This window comes from Geotrypetes seraphini, chromosome 5 (assembly GCF_902459505.1).
Source record: "Geotrypetes seraphini chromosome 5, aGeoSer1.1, whole genome shotgun sequence".
Lineage (NCBI taxonomy): Eukaryota > Metazoa > Chordata > Amphibia > Gymnophiona > Dermophiidae > Geotrypetes > Geotrypetes seraphini.
Window position 1 is genome coordinate 70170760 of NC_047088.1, and position 25381 is coordinate 70196140.

General features: G+C 45.5%; 1 protein-coding gene across 6 annotated transcripts in view; it reads left to right on the forward strand.

Annotated features, from left to right (window-relative positions):
- SYTL4 (synaptotagmin like 4) overlaps positions 1 to 25381 on the forward strand; it is a 91795-nt gene that overhangs the window by 13777 nt on the left and 52637 nt on the right. For 4 of the 6 annotated variants that reach the window (XM_033944759.1, XM_033944758.1, XM_033944763.1 and 1 more), the window contains 4 exons: positions 8575 to 8693; positions 18797 to 18947; positions 19955 to 20170; positions 21032 to 21141. In XM_033944759.1, coding sequence (XP_033800650.1) covers positions 18829 to 18947; positions 19955 to 20170; positions 21032 to 21141 — 445 coding nt within the window. In that variant the 5' untranslated portion in view covers positions 8575 to 8693; positions 18797 to 18828. The remainder of the gene's footprint in view (positions 1 to 8574; positions 8694 to 18796; positions 18948 to 19954; positions 20171 to 21031; positions 21142 to 25381) is intronic. The other 2 variants (XM_033944761.1, XM_033944760.1) reach the window with 1 other exon arrangement.

Here is a 25381-nt window from a genome sequence, read left to right on the forward strand (position 1 = left end):
GAGAGAAGAGAGAAACCAGTGAACTTTAAACAGTTCCTTTTTGTGTGTGTCGGTTATAATATAGGCAGCTGTGGCACCCTGACCTCCAACCCTAAGGATTCTACACCACTCCACACACACAATGTTTTTCATGGTGACAACTTGGCCGTAACTTTATTAAAATACACAGGAGATTGGCACCACGTATCAAACAATCAGGCTACTCGAGCCAACTTAATATCACAATGTCGCCAGAGAAGCAGCTTTCCAGCATACCCCATTCAGCAAAAATGTTAACTCGCAAGCACTGCTCACAGGATGCCCCACTGCAAAGCATGAAACCCATCTCAGGCACAGCTATTCCTGCTGCACCATATAGTCAGTTTATGAAATCAGTGTTAGATCAATGTCCTAGGCTTAGGTATTCCCATCACACCCACAACTACAACATTTGCATCGAGCAGGGTACCCAGGTAGCAGCAGGAAGGGTTTCCCCAGCCCACCGTTGGCCAAGCAGCCTTCTCAAAGCTTGGTTGTTGGCTGACCTGGGTGCACAGTACCATGTTACTGGTTCTTGCACACACCCTTGGGTATTTTCACCTTGTAAAAATTTTTTTTTTTTCATAAGTACAAAATAGAGAAGAGTCTTCTGGTACATTCAGAGATGCTTCTATTTGGTATACCAGTTAAACATTCCTCTTCAGTTTGTCAATATAGGCTGGGGAGGATGTTAAAAAATACATTGGTTCCTAGTTGGTCATAAGTCAGTCATTCGTTGGCTCTGAGGAAGAAGAATGCGCTAAAACTCTTGAGAAAGGAACGATGAATTTAGAGAGGGATGAAAGACATAGTATGTATATGATGAGGGGGAGGGGACAGTTAAGGTCACCTCTGCTGTACATCTCCAGTAAAACTTCTGAGCAAGTCTGGCATATCTGGAAGCTTTTGTGTGCTTTTGGACCACTGCATGAGGATAGAACTTGTGCAATAGCTTCCTGACTGGTTCAACTTCATTCTTAGTGTTTATTATTTTCCCCTCCTGTGAAAGTATTGTAGGTGTTGTCAGGGTGTGGGTGTGAACAGACATTAGAAGAACAAACTTTTTGGCTTGTTGCCCTAACAGTTTTGTCCTGCTCCCTGGAACCTGGTGCCCTGAGTTGTCATTTGCGACTATCTGAGGAATTTTTTCCCTCTTTCACTTTAGTTCAGATATTTGCAACAATTTTAGTCCTTGGCCAGATCTTATCTAGGGCTTTTTCTAGAAATTGACAATCATGGGTGTGGAATCCTAGCCACTGAGCATCACCATGCCGTGATGTCTATACCTGTGCAGCAGATATATTTCTAGCTAGAAGACTTGATCTAAGAATCAAAGCCAGGTCTTTATGCAGGGCAGAACATGGAACTGCTACTGAGCCTGCCCAAAGAGCAGACTTATGGTGCTAGCAGTGCATGTCTTGAATGTGCCAGTGACATAGAGAGCTAAAATAGTAGATGACAGCAGAAACAAATCATTTACCCATTTATTCTGCCCAGTCTACTAAAGGTACTTTCCAGAGTAGGTTCATAGACAAAAGTGTGCGAGGACAAAAACACTAAGACAGATGAATGCAGGACGTCAGCGTACCAGATTAAAAGGTAATTTTAAAGCGCTCAGGGTGTGTGTGGAGAGGAACCCCCCCCCCCCCCCCGATTTTACTTAGAAGTATTGGTGCTGGCGTTGGGGGGTTTGGGGGAGGAACCCCTCTGCCCCTCCCATTAGAGAGGAAAGTGTAATTTTTCCAGTGTTTTAATGAAAAATTAGTTTCCTCTGTAAGGGGGGCTTCCCCCCCCAATGGTAGCGGCAACACTTCTAAGTAAAGTGTGGAGGGGTCCCCCCACATAGTGCTTTAAAGTTACCTTTTAATCCGGCGCACTGATATCCTGAGCGTATTTGTCAGCATTTTTGTCCGAGCACGATTGTCCGGTTTGCTTTAGTCCCGTCGTCCCCAGAGCATCATCACCTGCAAGATATTCTTGTTATATCACTATCTTGGGTAGATGAGCATGTAAGGTGCTCTTTTAGTTCCCTCTACAAAGCTCCATAATCCAGAATAGTTGACAGTACTAGCATGATCATTACCCAGACATCTGGCATATTAGTGAAAGAGTAGCCTTAAGATTAGAACAGTGGGCTGAGTATCAGGGAAGCCCAGTTCAAATCCCACTATGGCTGATTGTGACCTTGAGCAAGTCCCCTTATCCTCCAGTACCTCAGATACAAACTACTCTTTTACTAAAGTTTAGTGTTCACTAAGAGATATTGTTGCATGGTAATTGCTGTGTGTCCTGTTTTATTTCTATGGGCTATGTGATACTTAGTGCTTGCTAAGCTTTTGCAAAAGGGTCCCTTAGATATTGGTTCTCCAAGGAAAGATGGTAAAGGCGCTGAAGGACCGCATCATTGATCACCTTGACGGACTCAATCTGATGAGGACCAGTCAGCAAGGCTTCAGCAAAGGACGATTTTGCTTGACGAACTTGCTGCACTTCTTCGAGGGGGTAAACGGGCAGATAGACAAGGGTGACCCAGTCGACATTGTATATCTGGATTTTCAGAAGGTGTTCAACAAGGTTCTACATGAACGACTATTTTGAAAAATTGAGAGCCATGGAATAGAGGGTGAAATACTCATGTGGATTAAAAACTGGCTAGCGGACTGGAAGAACGTCACCAGTGGGGTGCCGTAGGGCTCGGTGCTTGGACCTGGGCTCTTCAACATATTAATAAATGATCTGGAAATGGGTACGATGAGTGAGGTGATTAAATTTGCAGGCGATACGAAGTTATTCAGAGTAGTGAAGACGCAGGGGGATTGTGAAGATCTGCAATGTGACATAACCACGCTCAAGAAATGGGCAGTGACATGGCAGATGAGGTTCAACATGGATAAGTGTAAGGTAATGCATGTCGGTATAAAAAATCCCATACATGAATACAAGAAATCCGGGGCGGTTCTTGGAGAGAGACCCCCCAGGAAAGAGACCTGGGAGTACTGGTCGACAAATCATTGAAGCTGTCTGTGCAATGTGCGGTGGCGGCGAAAAGGGCAAACAGAATGCTAGGAATGATTAAGAAGGGCATCATGAACAGATCAGAGAAGGTTATCATGCCACTGTACTGGGCCAAGGTACACCCTCACCTGGAATATTGCGTCCAGCACTGGTCGCTGTACATTAAGAAGGAAACGGTACCACTCGAAAGGGTCCAGAGAAGAGTGACTAAAATGGTTAAGGGGTTGGAGGAGTTGCCGTACAGTGAGAGATTAGGGAAGCTGGGCCTATTCTCCCTTGAAAAGAGGAGACTGAGAGGAGACATGATCGAAACATTCAAGATAATGAAGGGAATAGACTTAGTAGATAAAAACAGGTTGTTCGCCCTCTCCAAGGTAGAGAGAACGAGAGGGCACTCTCTGAAGTTAAAAGAGGATAGATTCCATACAAACGTAAGGAAGTTCTTCACCAAAGAGTGGTAGAGAACTGGAATGCTCTTCCAGAATCTGTTATAAGGGAAAACACTCTCCAGGGATTCAAGACAAGGTTGGCCAAGTTCTTGCTGAACCGGAACGAACGCAGGTAGGGCTGGTCTCGGTTAGGGCGCCAGTCTTTGACCTGGGGGCCGCCGCTTGAGCGGACTGCTGGGCATGATGGATCACTGGTCTGACCCAGCAGCGGCAATTCTTATGACAGGAAAATACCTATTGTATCTGGATGTAACTCACTTTGTGCTACAAATGGAGGAAAAAGGCATGAGCTAAATCTAAATAAACAAATACATGCTTTATTAGTGTAAATAGGGGAAAATTTACCTTGCGCTGCAGGAGAGAGGAGTTGCTGATATTGCTAGAAGGGGGGCCCACAGGGCAAATTAAATTAAGCGATTCAATAAGTCAAAAATAAACTTGAAACTAGAGGCAGCCATGAATCCCACTAGGCTGGCTGCTGGTGAGGGAGGAATCAGCAATCTTCTTCATCCTGTGCAAGCCCGGAGAGGCCATGGATGCACATTACATTTGCACTCTGGGTCATGGGAGGGAAGGCAGAGCAGAGAGGCCAGAAACCGGCAGGGGTATGAGCTGCAACACAGGAAGAGTGCCACGGCAGAAGAAGACTGACCAACTGGTTCCCTGGAGCTTGGGGAGCTGTGGGCCATGGATGGAGAGAGAGAGAGACAGCAGAGCCCAGGGGAGGGCTGAGAGTGTTTGGCTATGCTGGAGCCCTGTAGAAGAGGCGGGCCTGCAGGAAAGGACAGGCCCAGTCAGAAGTCAGACAAGTGACAGCCAATAAAGTGGACCAGCGTGAAATTGGCACACAAAAAAGGAGGAAAAGGGCAGGAGCTCCCAATTGGAACAAATCCTGTGCCAATCAGACTTGGAGAAGCCAGAATAGCCCCGAAAGGGCCTTGGAAGGAGGATCAAACCAGGCAGGAATAGTGAGAGAAGGCCATGGTGCAGCAAGCCCAGGAGGGCAGCAGACAAGCCTGGGCAGGAGAGGGAGAGAGGAAACAAACAGAGGGGGCAGACCAAGCAGCAAGAGAGAAGCCATGCTGCAAGGAAAGAGGGAACAGGAAGCAGTGGAACCAGACCGACAAGCCCAGACACACGAGAGAGAAGGAGACGTGCCTGGACAGGAGGAGAACTGCAGGCCAGAAGGAAGAGATGCTACAAGGAAGCTGAAGGCGGCTGGGAGAGAGCCTGGTTGGGGAAGAGAGTGAGCTCAGGAGCAGAGAAGATGATCCCAGGCAGGTGCCTCTAGGAGAAAGCTGCCTAAGGAGGGAGATGCTGGCTGCTGAAACCTTGCGCTTCAGGAGGGATAGATGGCTAACTGGGAGCGGTGAAGGGAAGCTGCATATGGGACCCCTTGAAAGAAAAGAGAGAGAGGTAGAGAGCGCTCAGGTGAGCCCCAAACAGCTGCAGCCCATTCCCTGAGAACTTTCATTTAGGAGTCTGCCTCCAAGAACCTTTAAGTGAAAGCCTGCCTTTGAGAAGCTTTGCTTGAATCATGTCTTTGGGGACTTGATTTAAAGCCTACCTCCAAGAACTCTATTTAAAGCGTGCCTCTGAGTCTTAGTGATAGTTAGTCAGTGATTGTATTTTAGTGTAGGAAGGGTGGGAGGAGCCAAACTGAAAGGGGTTCAGAAGTTGCTGCTGTTGGGTAGGAATAAACAGGAGCCCCCCTTTGCATATTTTCTTTTCTTTTGTATCTAGTTAGTCTACATGGTCTGTTTGCCAGAAACCCCCCCCCCCCCCTTTCATTGGCTGAGGACCAATGATGATGTTCAAAGCCCCGTTTAAGTGTTTCTGCTTTTAGCATTATTAAACACCCGGGTGTTTGAGATCTGTCTTCAGTTAGCTTAGCGGTAGATACAGAACTGTAAACTTTATCAATACACCATTGTTATATTTACAGTGCCACCTTTTCACAGAAAAAAAGTTGTTGCCCTTTATGTTCTGGGGTTAGTGCTGTTATGATATACAGTAGTAAGATTCTGAATAGGTTTTTGTATGTAGTGTTTTTGCAGTGGAGGTCTAATCTTCCTAGCCTCACACAGATCGACAGGGCTGCAAAACGTTGCTCTCCCTGAATGGGAGATAAATTGCATTATCTAACAACTAGTGACCACCATTTCAAGGCATTTTTTATCCTTGGAGCTTTACCACCTTAGGAGCCAGGACTGTGAAGTTGATACACTAAACCTGTGACTCCACCTCCTCTGTTTTTCTACTGTCCTTTGCCAACTCCTACTAAATTTTTTGTTCTATATCTAAAGTACTGGTAAATAATATATTTTCCAGTACTTTAGATCCAGGACAAAATATATATAAGCATAAAATGATACATTTTTTAAAATATATATATATCTATTCATTTTAAATATTACATCTAGTGTATAGAAAAATCAACAATCAATATACAACATCACTTGAAACTCTACAAATTCTCAAAAAGAAGATTTAACCCCAACCCACCCTCCAAAATTGTATTCAAGCAAATACATCCTACATAATATAATAACATATACCATTTGTTCTATAATTTGTTATTAGACTTTAAAACCCAACCCCCCACCCTCCAACAATATATATAGTAAGTAGGGAAAAATGCAAATTATTCATTATAATAACTTATTAATGGCCCCCACACATCCTTAAATTTATTAAAATATCCTTTTTGAACTGCTAATGCTCGTTCCATTTTATACATAAAATGATACATTTACCATATAAGATAATGTTGGAGTTGATACATTTTCCGATTACAACTCTTGACTCCACAGCCCTGTTAGGGACAGGCCTAGAAAGAGGGTGGCACGTCAAAAGTGCGCAAGACATTTTGTCACGTCAAAAGCATGCAAGTCATTGGCGTGCTTTAACGCCTAACTGAGGGGGGGGTGTGGGGAACCCCCCACTACACTTAAAACTGCTCGCACTCCCGCTGGGGGCACTACACTGAAAACTCCCGAACAGCAACAGAACGGAAGTTTTCAGTGTACTGGGGGTGGTTCCCCCTCCCAACCCCCCTTCCCCCAACGGGAGTGCGACCAGTTATAAGTGTTCTGGGTAGTACTGGGGGTTCCTTCCGTTCCCCTCAGAACGCTAATGGTAAGGCATTAAAGTGGAGGAACAAGCGGCACGCATTCATCCTGCATGGAGTTGTTGGCGCGCCAATGTTCTGCGCGCTTTCGTCGGTGTACCAGAAAGAGTGTTCTTCTGTGGGATGTAAAGTTCTAAAAGTCTCATTTAAAGTGTACAAAACAATAGTCAATATCAGATTACGGTATGCTAAATTTATAACAAACTGGTGACATCTTGTGGCATGTTTTATTCAAAATCTAAGATGACTGTTGCAATATTTGCAGTAAGCAAGCTTGAGCAGTGGTTCTAATCAACAGTAGTTGCTCTCTTGTGGTGTGCCCCCTAGAAAAAGGAACATTTTAACTGAACTGCCTCATTTCCAAAATTACCGTATTTTTCGCTCCATAAGACGCACCCTAGATTTAGTGGAGAAAAACAAGAAAAAACCCATTCTGAACCAAATTCTCCCTGCCAGGCTCTGCACCCTGTCCCCCCTCTGGTGGTCTAGTGGTAGGCCGGCACAGGGCAGGCAGGCACAGATGTCGAGGCAAATGACTTTTCAAAATATGCAATGTCACCTCAGTAAAAATTATAGAAAAATAGACAAATATAGTTCAATATAGACAGCAGATATAAATTCTCAAAACTGACACATTTTGAACACTAAATTGAAAATAAAATCATTTTTGCTACCATTGTTGTTGTCTAGTGATCTCTTTCTTTCTTTCTTTTTCCTTCCTTCCTCAGGCCCAACAGTTGTCCCTTTTTCCCTCCCTCCTTTGTTCCCCTCACTGCCTTCCAGCCTTTGTGTTCTCCCCCCCCCCAACTCAGGCCCAACAATTGTCCCTTCCTCCCTCTCTCCTATGTCCCCACTGCCTTCCAGCATCTTTCCTCTTCCGCCCACCCCACCCCCAAGCCTGCCCGCCTGCTGGATTTAATTACCTTCCACCGCTGCCGCTGTGAGGACATGTCGATGAAGCAGCAGCGGCAGGGGGGGGACGGGACTCCTGGCTCAGGTTGAACTCATCAGCGCAGCACCACAAGCCATGGCCGCGCTGCAGCCCGAGAGCAAGGGATGACCAGAATAAATTGCTGGGAAAGGCCAGGCGGGTGCAGCGATTGCACGCCACCAGCCCAGAAGCCTTACCCCTGACGTCAATTCTGACGTTGGAGAAAAGGTCCGGACCAGCCATTGGCTAGCCCAGACCTTCTCCTGATGTCAGAATTAACGTCGGGGGGTAAGGCTTCTGGGCTGGCGGCATGCAATCGCTGCACCCGCTTGGCCTTTCCCTTCTTCTACTTGTGGTGGCAGTGAGTGACCAGTAGCAGCAGCGGCAGTGGGCGAGGGGGGGGCTGTAGTCTAAATAAGGTAATGGGGGTTGGATATTTGCTCCGTAGGACGCACCCTTTTTTCCACCCACTTTTTTAGGGAAAAAAAGTGCATCTTATGGAGCGAAAAATACAGTACACAATATAATTCACTGCAGTTCAGTGCAGAAAGAAACCAGAAAAGGAGACCTAGATTAAGTAAGCTGTCACTTAGCCTGCCATAGAGCTGTCTGCCCTTGTAGTGACTTTCTGGTACACATCAGGAGTTAGAGATGTGCTGATAACCAAGAAATGAAAACCCTAAATAAGCTTATTCATTTTGGAATGCATAACATAAGGTACAAGTAGATGGAGTGCTGCTTGAAATGAGACTTAGCTAAGAAAGGAACAACTCCATTGTGGAGGCACTTTTTGCTTAGGTGCTGTTTCATCTCTTGAGTTCTGCTCATGCTACACGACTTGTCTGATTTTAGATAACATAACATTGTGATTTGCCAACTTGGTTGCTCCCAAGAGCCTGTATTAAAAAGACCATCTGACTGGTTAAGTGTGCAGAGCTATGCAGTCCAGACTGAGACACTGTTAGTATGTTTTGTGACTTGTGTGTGATTTTTCTCAGTAATTTTGAGGTCTTCTTTTTATCTTTTTACAGTTGTTACCTTCTCATTCTGTACAGATGCTATCAGGAGAGAACATGGACCTTTAAGGGGCATTGACAGGGAGGAAGCTTGATCTCTGGAGCACACCCAGCTCAGAATTGTTGGAGAAGAGGTAATGTTTTATTTTGCTTTGCATTTTTGTAACTATTAGCACAAGGTAAAGGTATGGCAGACAAAACAGCACCTAGATCATTTTTGAGGGAAGAGGCAGCAAATACCTGCAGTCAAAGCAAAACAATAGGTCTGATAGTCACATTGATTTGAAGACTTGTCAGCATGTACTCTCATCTGCAGAGAGTACTCAAATAAGTCCTCAAATAAGAAACATATCATGGTACTTTTGTAATTGCCCTTAGTAAAAGCATGATGGCCAGTTTTCATTTTGGGATTGATTATGTTCAGCAATCAAGTACCTGAATACATTCATGTAAAACCGTTCTGAGCTCTCCTGGGAGAACGGCATAGAAAATGGACTCCACCACCTGTACACACCAGAATGGCCACTACCTTGATCTTGTTCTCTCCTCCATCTCACCATCTCTCCACCTCAGTTCTTCCTGTCTCTGACCATCATCTGATAACCTTCAGAACTCATCTCTCCACCCAAACCTATATGCCCTCTCCCTAAGTTCTCTATCTCAGTAGTTAATTTGTCAGCTCCCAATCTCAGGGGTCAACTTTGACTCCTCTGTCATCATCTCTGCACAAATCCATCAAACTGCTAAAATTTTAATCTAATATAACTTTCCATTTCTTTCTCCAAACTATCGCTCAAATCCAACCCTTCCTGTCTACCAAAACCTTTATCCATACCCTTATTACCTCTCACCTAGACTACTACAACCTGTTTCTCACTGGTCTCCCGTTTAACCACCTCTCTCCCATTTAATCAGTTCAAAATGCTACTGCACGACTTATATTCTGCCAGAGTCGCTATGCTCACATCATATCCCTCCTCAAGTCACTTCATTGGCTTCCTATCCATGTCTGCGTACAGGTCAAACTCCTCTTATTGACCTACAAGTGCATTCACTCTGTAGCTCCTCAAGATCTCTGTTGCTTTATCTCTCCATATACTCCTCCCCAGTAACTCCATACATCAGGCAAGTCTCTTATATCTGTGCCCTTCTCCTCCACTGCTAACTCCAGACCATCTTTCTTATGCTGTATGCCTGGAACATATTGCCTGAGTCAGTATGTCAAGTCCTGTCCCTGCAGTATTCAAGTCCATACTAAGACTACATTTTCAAGGTTGCTTTTAACTCGGAACCCATTATAGCCTGCAGGTCACTTGGTACTCCATAACCCCAGGTACAAAAACTTAGATTGTGAGCCCGCTAGGGAGAGAGCTAGTACCTGCGTATAATGTATACAGCGTTGTGTATGCCTAACGTGACCATTATTTTTTTTCCTTAAAACAGGACATCTACTAATTTTCAGTCCCGCCCCCCAATCCCACCCCAGCCTCGCCCCCAATTTCTTCCATTCATTTTTCATGTACACACAATATCTTATTAATTCATAATGGTAACCATAAAATTTTAAAAAAACACACAAATCACACTGTATGCAGAGAAAATGTTAATTATAGTTTATATTTGGGGGGGGGTTCAAAGAGGTCAAGACAGATGACTTTCACATATGCAATGTCACCTCAGTAACAACTATAGAAAAATAGACAAATATAGTGAAAAATATAGACAGCAGATATAAATTCTCAAAACTGACACATTTTAATCACTAAATTGAAAATAAAATCATTTTTCCTACCTTTTTGTTGTCTGGTGAGTCTCTGGTTGCACTTCCTTCTGACTGTGCATCTGTTCTTTGTCTTTCTTTCTCACTCCCTTTCTCTCTCCCTGCCCCCCTGTCTTTCTTTCTCCCTGCCCCCTTTTCTTTCTGTCTGTCTTTCTTTCTCCCTGCCCCCTTTTCTTTCTGTCTGTCTTTCTTTCTCCCTGCCCCCTTTTCTTTCTGTCTGTCTTTCTTTCTCCCTGCCCCCTTTTCTTTCTGTCTGTCTTTCTTTCTCCCTGCCCCCTCTCTGTCTTTCTTTCTCTCTCCCTGCCCCCTTTCTGTCTTTCTTTCATATGCATGCTATTTGGTTACTGCTTCGTGGTTAGCAAGGGTAGGGGGCACTCGGGGCAGAGGCATACTTCTGCGTCCCATTCCTAAACCCTCAGAACCCTCTGCAAATACATCGCTAGGAGCTCATTAGTATTTAAATGAGCTCTCCTAGCTCTGGAGCTGCCGGTAACTGTTATGTGTTGTGCGCACACAACAGCATTAAAAAAATGTAGCCCTGCTGGCAGGGGTCCCCAAAACCAGGGCTCCCTGACACCCCGTGACACTAAGCCCCCCCTTCTGATTTCTCCAACCACTCCCACAATCCCAAAACAAAATCCTGGTGGTCTAGTGCAGTGTTTTTCAACCTTTTTACACCTATGGACTGGCAGAAATAAAAGAATTATTCTGTGGACTGGCATCGGTCCGTGGACCAGCGGTTGAAGAACACTGGGCTAAGTTGTGGGCCAGACCCCGACCCCATAATAGTACTAATTGCACCTTGCACGTCCCGTGCCTCATCTGGAAGCCTTCCCTCTGACGTTGCAAAGTCAAGAGAAGGCTTCCGGTTCAGGCGCAGAATGCCCATAGGAGCCACTGCCCGTGGCTTTGTGCACTGAATCAGTTAGGAAGAGGGAGCTGGCTCGAAGATAACGCCGCATCGATCCCACCGTGGACCGGCGGTTGAAGAACACTGTTTTGGGCCTAATGCACATGTTGGCCCTGTGGACCGGCAGGAAATTTCTGTGGACTGGCACTGGTCCATGGACCGGTGGTTGAAGAACACTAGTCTAGTGTACTGGGGGAGTCGAGTCAAACCTCTCCCTCCCCAACTTGAGGACCCTCCACCAACAACAATGCCCCCTATACCTTTTGTTGAAAATCAGGCAGGAGGGATGCCTAATCCCTCCTGCCTTGAAGAACTGCCTCTTCAAAATGGCGGCCCTTCCCCCTCCCAGTGCATCCTGGGGGAGGGGGTCTAAGGCACCTGAGCCAATCAGTACCTTAGACCCCTCCCAGTGCATCCATTTTGAAGAGGCAGGTCTTCAAGGCAGGAGGGAGTAGGCATCCCTCCTGACTGATTTTGAGTAGTGTGGGGGGTGCGGCTTGCTATTGGTGGGGGTGGGGTGTTAGGGGAGGGTCCCAGTTTTGGGCTCATGCAACTTATTTATTTTTTTAATGAGTTCAGCTGTCTGAGCACGACAGCTGTACCCATTTAAAAAAATGTAAAAACGGCCCCTGCCTGCCTGACTGCCAGTTGAGCTGATCAGGGATGGGGATTCCCTGATCAGCTGAGCCAGCAGGACTTCCCCAAAGCCGCCATGACTTTGGGGAGTCCAGCTGGCTCAGATGATGGAGGATTCCCCTGCCCTGGTCAGCTGTACTGGCAGGCAGGGAGAGCAGGGGCTGCTTTTTTTGACAGGCCAGGCAGGAGGAGGAGCAAGTGCCAGACACAGTTCCTCCCCCTTTTTACCTTCAATTCTCTGCACAAATAGTATGCATATAATTTGCATGCTATTATGCTGAGCATCGCTAGTAAAAGAAATATTGCTCCCACCACGGTATTTTTTACCATGGTGTGAGAGTTTTGTGTATCTGGCCCTAAGTAGGTACAAAGGTAAATTTGCAAGCACACCACCCAAGTCTTCCTGCTTGGAAGCTAACCAAATGTTTATCTTGTCTCTAACTAGCTATGCTGCTTCAATGCAATCTATGTTTTGCATGGAATTTCACAGCGGTAGCCATGGCGATTGTGCATGTTTATATAAACAAGGGAGGTATCAGAGCCAAGAAGGAAGGTCTTATTTGCACACACTTAAGATGCTGCAGAGATGACATGCATTTTTGTTGCATATCGTGCCATGTGTTGGTCCTTTTCTGTCAAAGGAAAGCTTACAACCAGGGCACACACTTTCACATGTTCAGTAAGACTAAGGATGTGAGACATGGGTTGCTAATAACATTTACTGTACTATTGGAACATTTTCAGTTTCTCAGAAGTGATTTGGAGGTGCAATGGGGGATAGTTTTTCTTTTCTTTTTTTAATATTAGAAATACTACTCTTGGAACCTCACCTTGAAACATTATGCTTAATTTCTGCGAAAGGGTTATCCTAGGACAAGCAGGCAGCATATTCTCACACATGGGTGACGTCACTGACGGAGCCCCGCAGCAGACAGCCTCGAAAGCAGGCTTGCTTTATAAGAGCTTCTGAGTGCTGCACCGCGGATGCGCGCATGACTTCCCGCCCGAACTAGGGGGCGCATCTCCTGTGAGGATCCTCAGTTCAACGTTTTCCACGGAGCCAAGAAGTCCTCTTCATCTTCGCTCTGCAGCAAACTTCGTTGCCTTCTTTCACCGCGGCTGTTTTTTTATTCTTTCGGTCACTGTGCTTTTATTTTATTATTTAACAAAATTACCAAAAAAAAAACCAAAAACTTTTTTGTTTCTTCTTTTTTCATCCGGTCAGCGGTCTTTGGGCCTAGGCCCAATTGCTCGTATCGTTCGACACGGACTTTATTTTTTCTATGTCCCGGCCCCTTATCGGGTTTAAATGCTGTCGCCAGTGTAAAAAGACGATTTCCATCACCGACCCTCATTCTGGGTTGTTTGGGGCCTTCTCATTTTCCTGGAGAGTGTTCTGTTGTTGGACTCTTCAGCCTAGGGCCTTTCGTCGTCGGTGCGACCAGTTCAAGCAACTTTTTGGCGGCATGGAGCCAGCCCCTGGCAAGGCCTCGACCTCGGCCCAGAGGTCGGACTCGGTTTCGAAGACCCCGTCTTCCATTGTGGCCTCGGTTTCAAAGGCCTCGCCCTTGACTTCGGCAGCTGCCTTGGTCTCGAAGGCCTCGACCTCGGCTTCAGCTGGAGCTTCGGTCTCGAAGGCCTCGACCTCGACCCCTCCCTGGCTTTTGTTCCTGCTAAGGCCTCGACTTTGGTCTTGAAGGCCTCAACGGTGCCTCTAGTAAAGATGTCCTCGATGGGTAAGTCTCCTGTCTCTCTTTCAGGTACCGTGCCTAAGAAGCCACCAGAATCCTCCTTGAGACCTCCTCCTAAGCGTGCCTCCAAGAGTAAGGAATACTCATTTTCGAGGTTGCCCTCTTTGGAGCACACTGCTGCACCTACGAGACCGGATTCCTTTGTCTCAGTGCCTATCTTCGAGGACATTTTGACCATTTTAACCACGCAGATTTCCTCGATAGTGGCTCAACTTGTTCCGTTGTCGACCCTGCCTCCTAGGGACCAGCCTGAACATCAATCTGATCCTCCAGTGGTATTGCCTCGAGACAGGTCTCATAAGCCGAAGCGACTCTCTTCTAGTGACTCTTCACCTGAGCCTCCATCGATTTCTCTCCCGCATCGCTCGAGGCATTCGAGGCATTTTTCTTCGAAGCTTTGTGCAGAGGCGTCTGTGTGCCAGTCTCCCTCTATAGATACCGAGGCGTTTTGTATCTCGTTCTTACACAGCGAAACACAAGTCTCAATCTCGAGAGGCCTCGACTCGGAGTTTCTCAAAATCAAGGACTCCTCCATCGAAGCCAACTGTACGAGACTCTTCTCCTCCTGCATCGACACATTCTATGCCTCGAACTCCGGGAACATCACCAGTGAGGAGTGTGAAGCGCAAACATTCGATGACTCCACCTCAGGTAGATAGTGCAGCTTCTTCAATTACCATGCGTCTTGGGTCTGAACCTTTGTCTCAATACTCTAGAGAAGCGTCTCCCTCCTATTCTGTGGCTCCAAGGTCTCGTACTCCTTCTCCAGATGAGTCCTCCTCAAAATCTACTTCTTTTGCTAATTTTGTTTTTGATATGGGACAGGCCCTCAAACTGGATCTTCATTCTGATTCTAAGTATACTCCAGAATACTTAGCAGACATGGAACTTTCTCATCCTCCCAAAGAACTTTGAGATTACCTATGACTCCAGTCCTTAAACAAACTTTCATACAGAATATGGAAACTCCCTATTCTATTACGGCTATTCCATCCAAATTGGAATCCAGATACCGTACTGTTCCCTGTAAGGGATTTGAAAAATCTCAATTATCCCATCAGTCCCTGGTGGTGGAATCATCTTTGAAAAAGACTCATCCTTCCAAGCTTTATGCTGCAGTACCTCCAGGCAGGGAAGGTCGTACCATGGACAAGTTTGGCCACCGTTTATACCAAAATGCGATGATGGCCAACAGGGTTCTTAACTATAATTACCCTTTTACTACCTATTTCAACCATTTTTTGAAATTGTTACCTTCCTTTCATCCTGACATTTCCAAACCACGTCTTCCAGAGTTTAAGCAAATCCTCAAGACTCTTTCTCAGTTAAGACTCTTCATGCTGCAGGCTTCCTATGATGCTTTTGAATTATCATCTCGAGTTTCTGCCTTTGCTGTAGCCATGCGTAGACTGGCTTGGCTACGTATTGTTGACATGGATCCCAATCTTCAAGATCGATTGGCCAACTTACCTTGTCAAGGTAATGAATTGTTTGATGATTCCATTGAAGCGGCTACTAAGCGCCTCTCAGAACATGAGCGCTCTTTTGTTTCTCTCATTTGACCAAAGCCCAAGACACCTCCAGCTCGGGCATACAAATAGACACAACATCGTTACCCTCAGAAAACGACTCCTGCTTTTTCCAGGCCTCCACCTCGTCATCCTCAGCAGCAGCAACGTCAACAGAAGTCTCAAACTCCTGCTGCCACCAAGCCAGCTCAGTATTTTTGACGTTCCAAGCTTGAGCATTCCAACCTCCCTGCATCGGAATTCTCTTCTGCCCATAGGGGGTCGTCTTTCCCATTTTTATCATCAGTGGGAAATGATCACCTCTGACCTCTGGGTTCTCACCATTCTGCGAGAGGGATACTCTCTTCATTTGCTTCAAGTACCTCCAGATCACCCTCCAAGAGAGTGTCTTTCCAGTCGGTCGCAACTTCCTCTTCTTCTTCAGGAAGCTCAGGCTCTTCTTCGCCTTCGAGCTTCGAGAAGATTCCTCTTTCTCAGCGGAACTTGGGGTTCTACTCCCGTTACTTTTTAGTTCCAAAGAAAACGGGGGATCTGCGACCCATTCTGGATCTCAGGGCTCTCAACAAATTCCTGGTCAAAGAGAAGTTTCGGATGCTCTCATTGCCCACACTATATTCCCTGATGGATCAGGGAGATTGGATGTGCTCGCTGGATCTCAAAGAGGCTTATACCCATATCCCCATTCATCCAGCCTCTCGCAAATATCTCAGATTCCAGGTGGGAGATCTTCACCTACAATACAGAGTCCTTCCTTTCGGGATTGCCTCTTCCCCCAGAGTCTTCACAAAATGCTTGGTGGTGGTGGCTGTAGCTCTTCGCACTCAGGGTCTTCAAGTTTTTCCATACCTGGACGACTGGCTAATCAAAGCCCCCTCTCAACAAGGGGTTATTGCAGCGACCCAACAGACTATTCTATTCCTCCAAAGTCTGGGGTTCGAAATCAACTTCCCAAAATCCCAGTTGACCCCATCTCAATCTCTCCAATTCATTGGGGCCACCCTGGATACTGTCTGCCTCAGAGCGTTTCTACCTCCATCACGTCGAGATACCCTCATTCGCCTTTGTCATCAAGTGTCTCATCTTCCATCAATTTCTGCAAGGCAAATGATGATTCTACTCGGCCACATGGCTTCTACAGTTCATATGACTCCTTTTGCCAGACTTCACCTTCGTATTCCTCAGTAGACCCTGGCATCCCAGTGGCAACAGGCGATCGACCCGCCTTCTCAACAGATTACAGTAACTCCTTTGTTGAGGCAGTCTATCCACTGGTGGATGCTCTCTTCCAATCTTTTCAGAGGTTTGCTGTTCCACACTCTACCTCATCAGAAAGTTCTCACAACGGACTCATCCACTTATGCTTAGGGAGCCCATGTCGACGGCCTTCGTACCCAGGGTCTGTGGACTCTGCAGGACCGTCGTTGTCATATCAATCTGTTGGAACTCAGAGCGATTTTCAGTGCTCTCGAAGCTTTTCAACATCTTCTTCACGACACGGTGGTTCTCGTGCAGACGGACAACCAGGTGGCCATGTATTATGTCAACAAACAGGGTGGAACGGGTTCCCATTCTCTGTGTCAGGAGGCTCTGAGGATGTGGAATTGGGCGATTCATCGCAACATCTTTCTGGCGGACAAATTGAGTTGCCTTCTACAACCTCACGAATGGACAATCAATTCTCCCACACTTCGTCAAGTTTTTGCTCGCTGGGGAACCCCACAGATAGATCTCTTTGCATCCCCCCTCAACTACAAGCTGCCTCAATTTTGCTCCCGGATATACTCTCCTCAGCATCTCGAGGCAGATGCTTTTCTTCTAGACTGGAGGGATCAGTTTCTTTATGCCTTCCCTCCGTTTCCGCTGATTCTCAGGACTCTTGTCAAACTCAAGTCAGCACGTGCCACAATGATTCTGATAGCTCCTCGGTGGCCCAGACAACCGTGCTACTCCCTTCTACTTCAACTCAGCACCAGGGATCCTCTGCTTCTACCAGTTTTTCCCTCTCTGCGTACTCAAGAGTCAGGGTTCCTTACTCCATCCCAACTTGCAGTCTCTACACTTAACAGCTTGGTTCCTTTCAACCTAAACGACTCTTTCCAATTCTCTCAGTACAAGATATTTTGGTAGCTTCCAGAAAGCCGTCCACTCGGCACTGTTACGGCCAGAAGTGGACTAGATTTTCTGCCTGGTGTTCCACCCATCAGTTAGAGCCAAAGTCTACCTCCTTGGCTTCTGTTTTGGATTATTTACTTCACTTATCGCAATCTGGACTTCAGTCTACATCTATTCGAGTCCATCTCAGTGCGATTGCTGCTTTCTATCAGCCTCTTGATGGGCAACCTCTCTCTGCACATCCTATGGTTTCCCGATTTATGAAAGGTCTCTTTAATGTTCATTCGCCACTTAAACCGCCTCCAGTGGTCTGGGATCTCAATGTTGTTTTAGCTCAACAGATGAAACCTCCATTTGAACCAATTAATAAAGCTCACCTCAAGTATCTCACTTGAAAAGCAGTGTTCCTGATTGCCTTCACATCTGCTCGACGAGTCAGTGAGTTACAAGCTTTGGTTGCAGACCCACCTTTCACAGTTTTCTACCATGACAAAATGGTCCTCCGTACTCATCCAAAATTCTTACCTAAAGTTGTTTCATAATTTCATCTCAATCAATCTATTGTTCTGCCAGTATTTTTCCCAAAGCCTCATTCTCATTCTGGAGAAATGGCACTTCATACTTTGGACTGCAAACGTGCCTTGGCTTTCTACCTGCAACGCACTCAACCTAACAGAACAACTCCTCAGCTTTTTGTCTCCTTTGATCCAAATAAGTTGGGAAGTCCTATCTCGAAGCGCACCATCTCCAACTGGATGGCTGCTTGCATCTCTTTCTGCTATGCTCAGGCTGGTCTTCCTCTGCAGGGTCGGGTCATGGGCCTTAAAGTTCGAGCTATGGCGGCATCTGTAGCTTTCCTCAGATCAACTCCTATTGAGGAAATCTGTAAGGCTGCCACTTGGTCCTCGGTTCATACTTTCACCTCTCATTATTGTCTGGATACTTTCTCCAAGAAGGGATGGCCATTTTGGCCAATCTGTTTTGCAAAATCTTTTTTCTTAAATTGCCAACTCTCCCTCCATATCTTTATACTTAGCTTGGAGGTCACCCATGTGTGAGAATATGCTACCTGCTTGTCCTGGGATAAAGCACAGTTACTTACCGTAACAGTTGTTATCCAGGGACAGCAGGCAGATATTCTCACAACCCACCCACCTCCCCTGGTTGGCTTCTTGGCTAGGTATCTGAACTGAGGATCCTCCCAGGAGATGCGCCCCCTAGTTCGGGTGGGAAGGCACGCGCGCATGCGCAGTGCAGCACTCGGAAGCTCTTATAAAGATCTTCAAGCAAGTCTGCTTTCGAAGCTATTCGCTGCGGGGCTCCATCGGTGACATCACCCATGTGTGAGAATATCTGCCTGCTGTCCCTGGATAACAACTGTTACGGTAAGTAACTGTGCTTTATCTATTGAGCACATGACACTTCTGAGCTGAGGCTGGAGTTTTTGTCTCTGACTCCACTATCTTTTCATTGCATTGTGTCAGCCTTTCATGCTTTTGATATCTGGGTGTCTTCACAGTTCTTGCTTAGGAAATAGGCCAGTAGCTGAAGATGTCTCAGGGGTCAGAGCTCGTGAACTTGAGCTTCTTGTCAGAAACAGAGAGGGAGTTGATCCTGCAGGTCTTGCAACGAGATGAAGAGCTCCGAAAAGCAGAGGAGAAAAGAATTCGGTAAGATGGTGCTGGGGAGCAAGTAAGAGCTTAGGCAGACTGATTTCCCATGGTCTGTCTCTGTCTAACATTTTCTTACAGGCATCCCTGTAACCAAATGTTGGACAGTGATAAGCTGTAATAGATCTTTTCCATTATATTAGGGCTAGGATATCAGATATGGCCTGTGGACTGCTTTAAAACCTTAATAAACCCTTTCATCCAAATGATATGGTCAGAGCCCAGGTGTTGAAGACTGGGCTGGAGGAATGGCAGAAGTACCCATCAAGAAGTTCCACTCTGACTGAATTGAATAATATCCTAAGGATATTATTATTATTCCTAGTATGTCTTGTTTTTAGCCAGTGCACTATAAGTCTACTAGCTTTGTTGTTAAACTCAAAATAACGTGACTAAGGAATCACAGATGATAACTCGGGTCCTCTGCCTCAAATACTCTATGTTGTCTCCTAGCTTCCCCCAACTGGGGCAAGAGGATCTTATCCCCAGACTCCCTTTCAAGAGAAGCAACCCTCTGGTGCGATTCACACTCCTGTTGCCTTTGATGCTTTTTCTGAGTTGCTGTGGAAATCAAATGGCCAAGCATAGTAGTCTTTAGTCCTTCCCATATAGCTTCCAGTGAAACACCCTCTGTACAATTAAACTCCAAATACTTCATCATTAAGTGTTCCACCTCCCCTCTATCTGACGATCCTTCAAAAGGCTATCATTAATATACCAATAGAGGGCGCCCTGAGCCCCTCACTCATATTGAAATTCCAAGCAGTTGCTGAGAAAACAGCAAAATAACTCTAGGGGGTTACCTTTTTTTTTTTTTTTTTTGCTTTACGCTCTATATTCCATATTTCAGTCAGCACAATATTAACATGGACTGGAGCAACTGTACTTCTTGCAGATCTCTTAGACAACCTCCTGTTCTGTAGCTCATGGCAGTCGAGTTTATTACTTTTATTTTGAAGATGGCTGTAAATAGCATCTTAATGCTTCTGTTTTGTTCCTTGGGATAGGCGTTTGAAAAATGAGCTCCTGGATATCCGAAGGAAAGGGGCAAAGAGGGGCAGCCAACGCTATGGCGAGCGGACTTGTGCACGTTGCCAGCAGAGCCTAGGCAGACTAGGCCCGAGAGCTAACACCTGCCGGAATTGCAATCACCTAGTATGCAAAGATTGCCGCTTGGTGAGCACCAGTGGCAACTGGAAATGCAACGTCTGCATAAAAGAAGCGTAAGTCTATGCTTTAGACATGTTTGATGCTAATCTAATCTAATTTTTCTTCTTGTTTGCCGCCTCTTCCCATACCACAGTTAGGGCTTGATGCAGTTGCAATAAACATCAGATAAACATATTCAATTATTCTAAAAAAGTTGGAAATTAAAGTCTTTAAATGTTTTTGAAAGATATAATAAGATGTGCAACCTCTTAGACTGAACAGAAGGCCATTCCAAAATTAAGTAAAAATGAATGAGAGAGAATGGGAAAAATAAAACTCTGACCCCTCTTTAATGATGGAAATGATAAAGAATGTGTAAAAGTAAGTTCATTTAACTTGTCTTGAAAAATGCAAAACCAAAGATGTAAGGGACACAATAGATAGGCCATGGTAAATCTTAAAGTCCATACAAGCACATTTGAACTTAATTCTGAATTGAAGAGGAAGCTAGCGAAAAGTCCTCAAAAGAGGTGTGACATGTTCAAATTTCGTTTTACCAAAAATCAAGCGGGCAGCCGTGTTTTGGATTGAACAAGCATAGCAAAATGATGATGAAATAAAGTGTGAAATGTCTCAAAAATATTTTCTGAATAAATTATCTGGTGATGAAATAAGAGCAGTATCTAAAATAGGACCTAATATTCTAGAGGATTTTTCAACAAGTAATGATTCTCCAGAATCCCAAAATATTTTTTTATCAGGAAAACTAACTGGCCAGAAGGAGGTTGTGTATAGTATGTGTGCTCTGTAACCAGGGCTAAAGGAGGATGGAAATAATGTTGAGGCTTAATATGGGGATGACATCTAAATATGTGGAACAAAACTTGTATTCTCTATCTTTCAAACCATTTGTTGAGCCCTTTTTTTGCTTGCAGAGATTTAAAGAAGACTACTGGTGACTGGTTCTATGATCAAAGAGTGAATCGTTTTGCCAACAGACTTGGGAGTGACTTGGTCAGGATGTCCCTTCGACGTAGGCCTTTAGGTAGGTGTCAGCTGGAAGTCTTATAAATTCAGTGCAAGTTTCAAGGAGTTGAGACCTTCTGAGCTGTTTATTGCATTTTCAGTTCATGATCAAGGTATTTATGGGGATGAGGACGACAGGAATCTGCAGTATTGGTGACAAAAGAGCCATTTATTTTGTGGATGGTTAGGGATGGGGACCAGATAATGTCTCTTTTCACACCTCTAGTGTCAAATCAGTGGACATTGAAAACAACTTAATTACTGGTACTTGTTTAACATAAAGTGTAAATAATATGAACGTGCTTTTCTTGAATTTGCAAGATTGCTCAAATGTGGGTTGGGGACAGGGATGGTGAGGGAATCGGGAAGAAGATGAGGGGATAGGATGGGAATGGATCCAAACTGGGTGGACATGAGAACCAGATTATGACCTTGTGCACACTAGAGAGTTGTGTGGGAACAGAAATCCCACTTGTTCCCGCCCGTCCCTACCAGAATTCCCACCCGTCCCCGCAAGGAATCCCCTCCATCCCTGCTGGGCCCCATGAGGAATCCCCTCCGTCCACGCAAGGAATCTCCTCTGTCCCTGCCCATCCCCCCATAAAAGTTACCCGTCCCCATAAAAAGTTACCTGTCCCCATAAAAAGCAGCAATTACTTCTGACAGTTTTGATTTTTTTTTTTTTAAGTCTTTATTTAAATCAACAATTAAAATACAATATAAACAAATAACAGTGAACAGAAATAAGAGATGCATATATCACCGTAAAGAATTAGAATAGACATTAGGTCATATGACTGTAGGGTCACACATTTCTTGTTAAAAGAAATAAGAGTTGGATTTTTTTTGGCAATATAAAGCTCATATCTTGAGAGCAAACAAATCTGGTTCCACCATCTGGCATAGATATCTTGTGAGAGGTCCTTCCAAGATCCACAAATGATTTTTAATGCAGCAATGAGTAAGAATCAAACAATATAGCATCAAAATAATTTAAAGACAGACTTGAGAGAAGCACTTTTCAGGACAATGGTTGCATAAGAAAAATATGCCAAAACTGAACTGGAAACCCCAAAACAAACTTGGCAAGTACTTCATTTTGTACTAATTAGTGGCATAACTATGAGAGGGGACTGGGCCTCCCACTTTGAGCTTAGCCCACTTCAAAATGAGCAGCTCCCTTGCTGTAGCTTGTGGGACAATTTGTTTTTCCATCACCTTGGTCCCAGTTTCTGCTTTTGTCTATCTTCTACTAATTCTCTTTCCAGGCCTTGGGAACCCTGGTTCCATCCCCATGAGAGTCCCGTGAGCCTGGGGGGGGGATCCCAATGGGAGTCCTGTGAGCCTGGGAGGATCCCCGTGGGAGTTCCGTGAGCTTGGGGGATCCCTTTGGGAGTCCTGTGAGCTTGGGGGGATCCCTGCAGAAGTCGCATAGACCCGGGGGGGGGGGTGAAATCCCCATTCCCGTGCAGGTCTCTAGTGCACACCTCTAGTTCATGAGAATGCTGCTGAACTATGCAATATGCAATGCTGATCTTACTCTATGTAGCTAGGTTGTGTGTGGATGTGTTTGTTTTTGGGGTGGTTTTTTCACTTACATCTTCGTCTCAAGCGTTGAAAATCCTACGTTTTAGACATTACAAATTCTATAACAAAACTGGAAGTGCAAGGATCCTTCAGCTACAAAAAAGAGGATTCATCCTGTAATGTGCATTGTTTGCTGTGAGGTCATGTTGTGGGAGAGGACTTTGGAATAGATGAATGCTACCTTTCTCTCTATATGTGCTGGTTGTTAACTGGTGCTTCCTTCTTTCCCTGCTTCATTTTAGACTGTTGTGATTAGTGATGTGCTGATCACTTGCTGGTCTTATGGGAGGACTCTCACTGAATGCAGTATTGCTGGTGAGAACCTCTTGATGAAAACTGGTAATAATACATCACTGACATCATGAGCTAGTTTGTAAACCCTCTCAAAACAAGGAAATAACTACTGTACTGAATGTAACACACCTTGAGTTTCTATTGAAAAGCCATGAACTAAATCAAAATTTTTTAAATGGCACTGTACCTCGGAAGTTGAGTTACATGGGGATAGGGATCTCACCCATATCTACCGAACCTGCTAAGTTCCATTATCCCAGGACAAGCAGGCAGCATATTCTTAACACATGGGTGACGTCACCGACGGAGCCCTCGGTACGGACCTTTTTAACTAGAAGTTTCTAGTTGGCCTCACCGCGCGTGCGCGAGTGCCTTCCCGCCCGACGGAGGAGTGCGTGGTCCCCAGTTTCTTCGTTTCCGCGGAGCGAAGAAGACGCGTGTGTTTTTTCAACAGCCGTTGAAACCACTTTTTGCCTTCCCGCTCGCGCTTTTTTCCCCATGACAAGGTTGTTCTGCGTACCCACCCTAAATTCCTTCCCAAAGTGGTCTCGGCTTTTCACCTCAACCAGTCCATTGTGTTGCCCGTCTTCTTCCCTAAGCCTCACTCGCATCCTGGGGAACAGGCGTTGCACACGCTGGATTGTAAGCGTGCCCTTGCTTACTACCTTGATCGTACCAGAGCTCACCGAACATCCCCTCAGCTATTTTTGTCTTTCGATCCCAACCGTTTGGGTCGTCCTGTCTCCAAACGGACACTTTCAAATTGGCTTGCTGCCTGTATTGCATTCTGCTATGCTCGGGCCGGTCTCTCACTGGAAGGAGCTGTCACGGCCCACAGAGTCCGAGCTATGGCTGCTTCTGTAGCTTTTCTCCGTTCCACGCCCATCGAGGAAATCTGCAAGGCAGCCACTTGGTCCTCAGTTCACACGTTCACTACTCACTACTGTCTGGATGCGTTCTCCAGACGGGATGGACACTTCGGCCAATCTGTGTTACAAAATTTATTTTCCTAATGGCCAACCATCCCCCCTCCCTCTTTGTTAGCTTGGAGGTCACCCATGTGTTAAGAATATGCTGCCTGCTTGTCCTGGGATAAAGCACAGTTACTTACCGTAACAGGTGTTATCCAGGGACAGCAGGCAGATATTCTTACGTCCCACCCACCTCCCCGGGTTGGCTTCTTAGCTGGCTTATCCTAACTGGGGACCACGCACTCCTCCGTCGGGCGGGAAGGCACTCGCGCACGCGCGGTGCGGCCAACTAGAAACTTCTAGTTAAAAAGGTCCGTACCGAGGGCTCCGTCGGTGACGTCACCCATGTGTTAAGAATATCTGCCTGCTGTCCCTGGATAACACCTGTTACGGTAAGTAACTGTGCTTTCTGTCCCCACAACTACAGTCCCAGTCCGTGTTTTCTCCACATAGCCAGACTCAAACTGCCCACCATGTATCCCATCAAGGCCGCTCCTGCACCAGGTTATTACTTATTGGCTCACAGCCCTCAATTTCCTCCTGACCAAGAGTGTTCCAATCCTCAGTCTGGTCACTGTTCTAATAGCCTCTTTCAATGCATTCTAAGCCTCATTCTGGTGCTTCAGTAGCCTCTCAGTACATTGCTCCTGCTTATGCTAATCCCAATTCTAAAATAGCTGCCCGACTATCTACAAGAGTCTGAGATGCTATTTAAACATGGAGCTACCGGGGAAGGAGCAATGCGGGATGCTCCTGCCTGAAAGAAGCCACTAGACCACCAGGGCCTTTAGAAGGTAGGTCTGGGGACAGAGGTATCAGGAGGAACCAGTGGGTGACCCAGGGAGATGGATAGGGATATGTTTTCAGTTCTAACTGGAAATGCTTAGGACTGAAACCACAATTCAGTCAGCCTCTATATTGAATATTAGCATACATTATTTAAACAGTGTTCATGCTGCTATAGGAAGCCAATGCAATGGTACACTTTATATTCCTGAGGGAAATCTGTGGAAAATGCACTTAAAATCTTGTGCACAGTATTTGAAAATTCTGTAAGTCTTATTTGTCAGGACACAATGTAATCTAACTGAACTATAATGAATTAAACTAAGATCTTTAAGATGCACAATTTGTTTTAAGATTTAGAGCAGAATTTCTGTGCTACAATATTGCACCAAAATGGTGGCAGTTGCAAGAAGCCAGTGCTGGCGGCAGCTCAGGCTTTAATGGATCACTGCATTTAAATCCACCAAAGTAGAAGCCCTATACATATGGCTATAAATCCTGGATTCTCACATTTATCACTCCTATGTTTTCCCATTCCCTTCCAATAAGATGCACACATACTTTGAATGCTCAGCTCATCCTTGCCAGTCTCATCACAGTACTGTACTCTCAATAAACCAA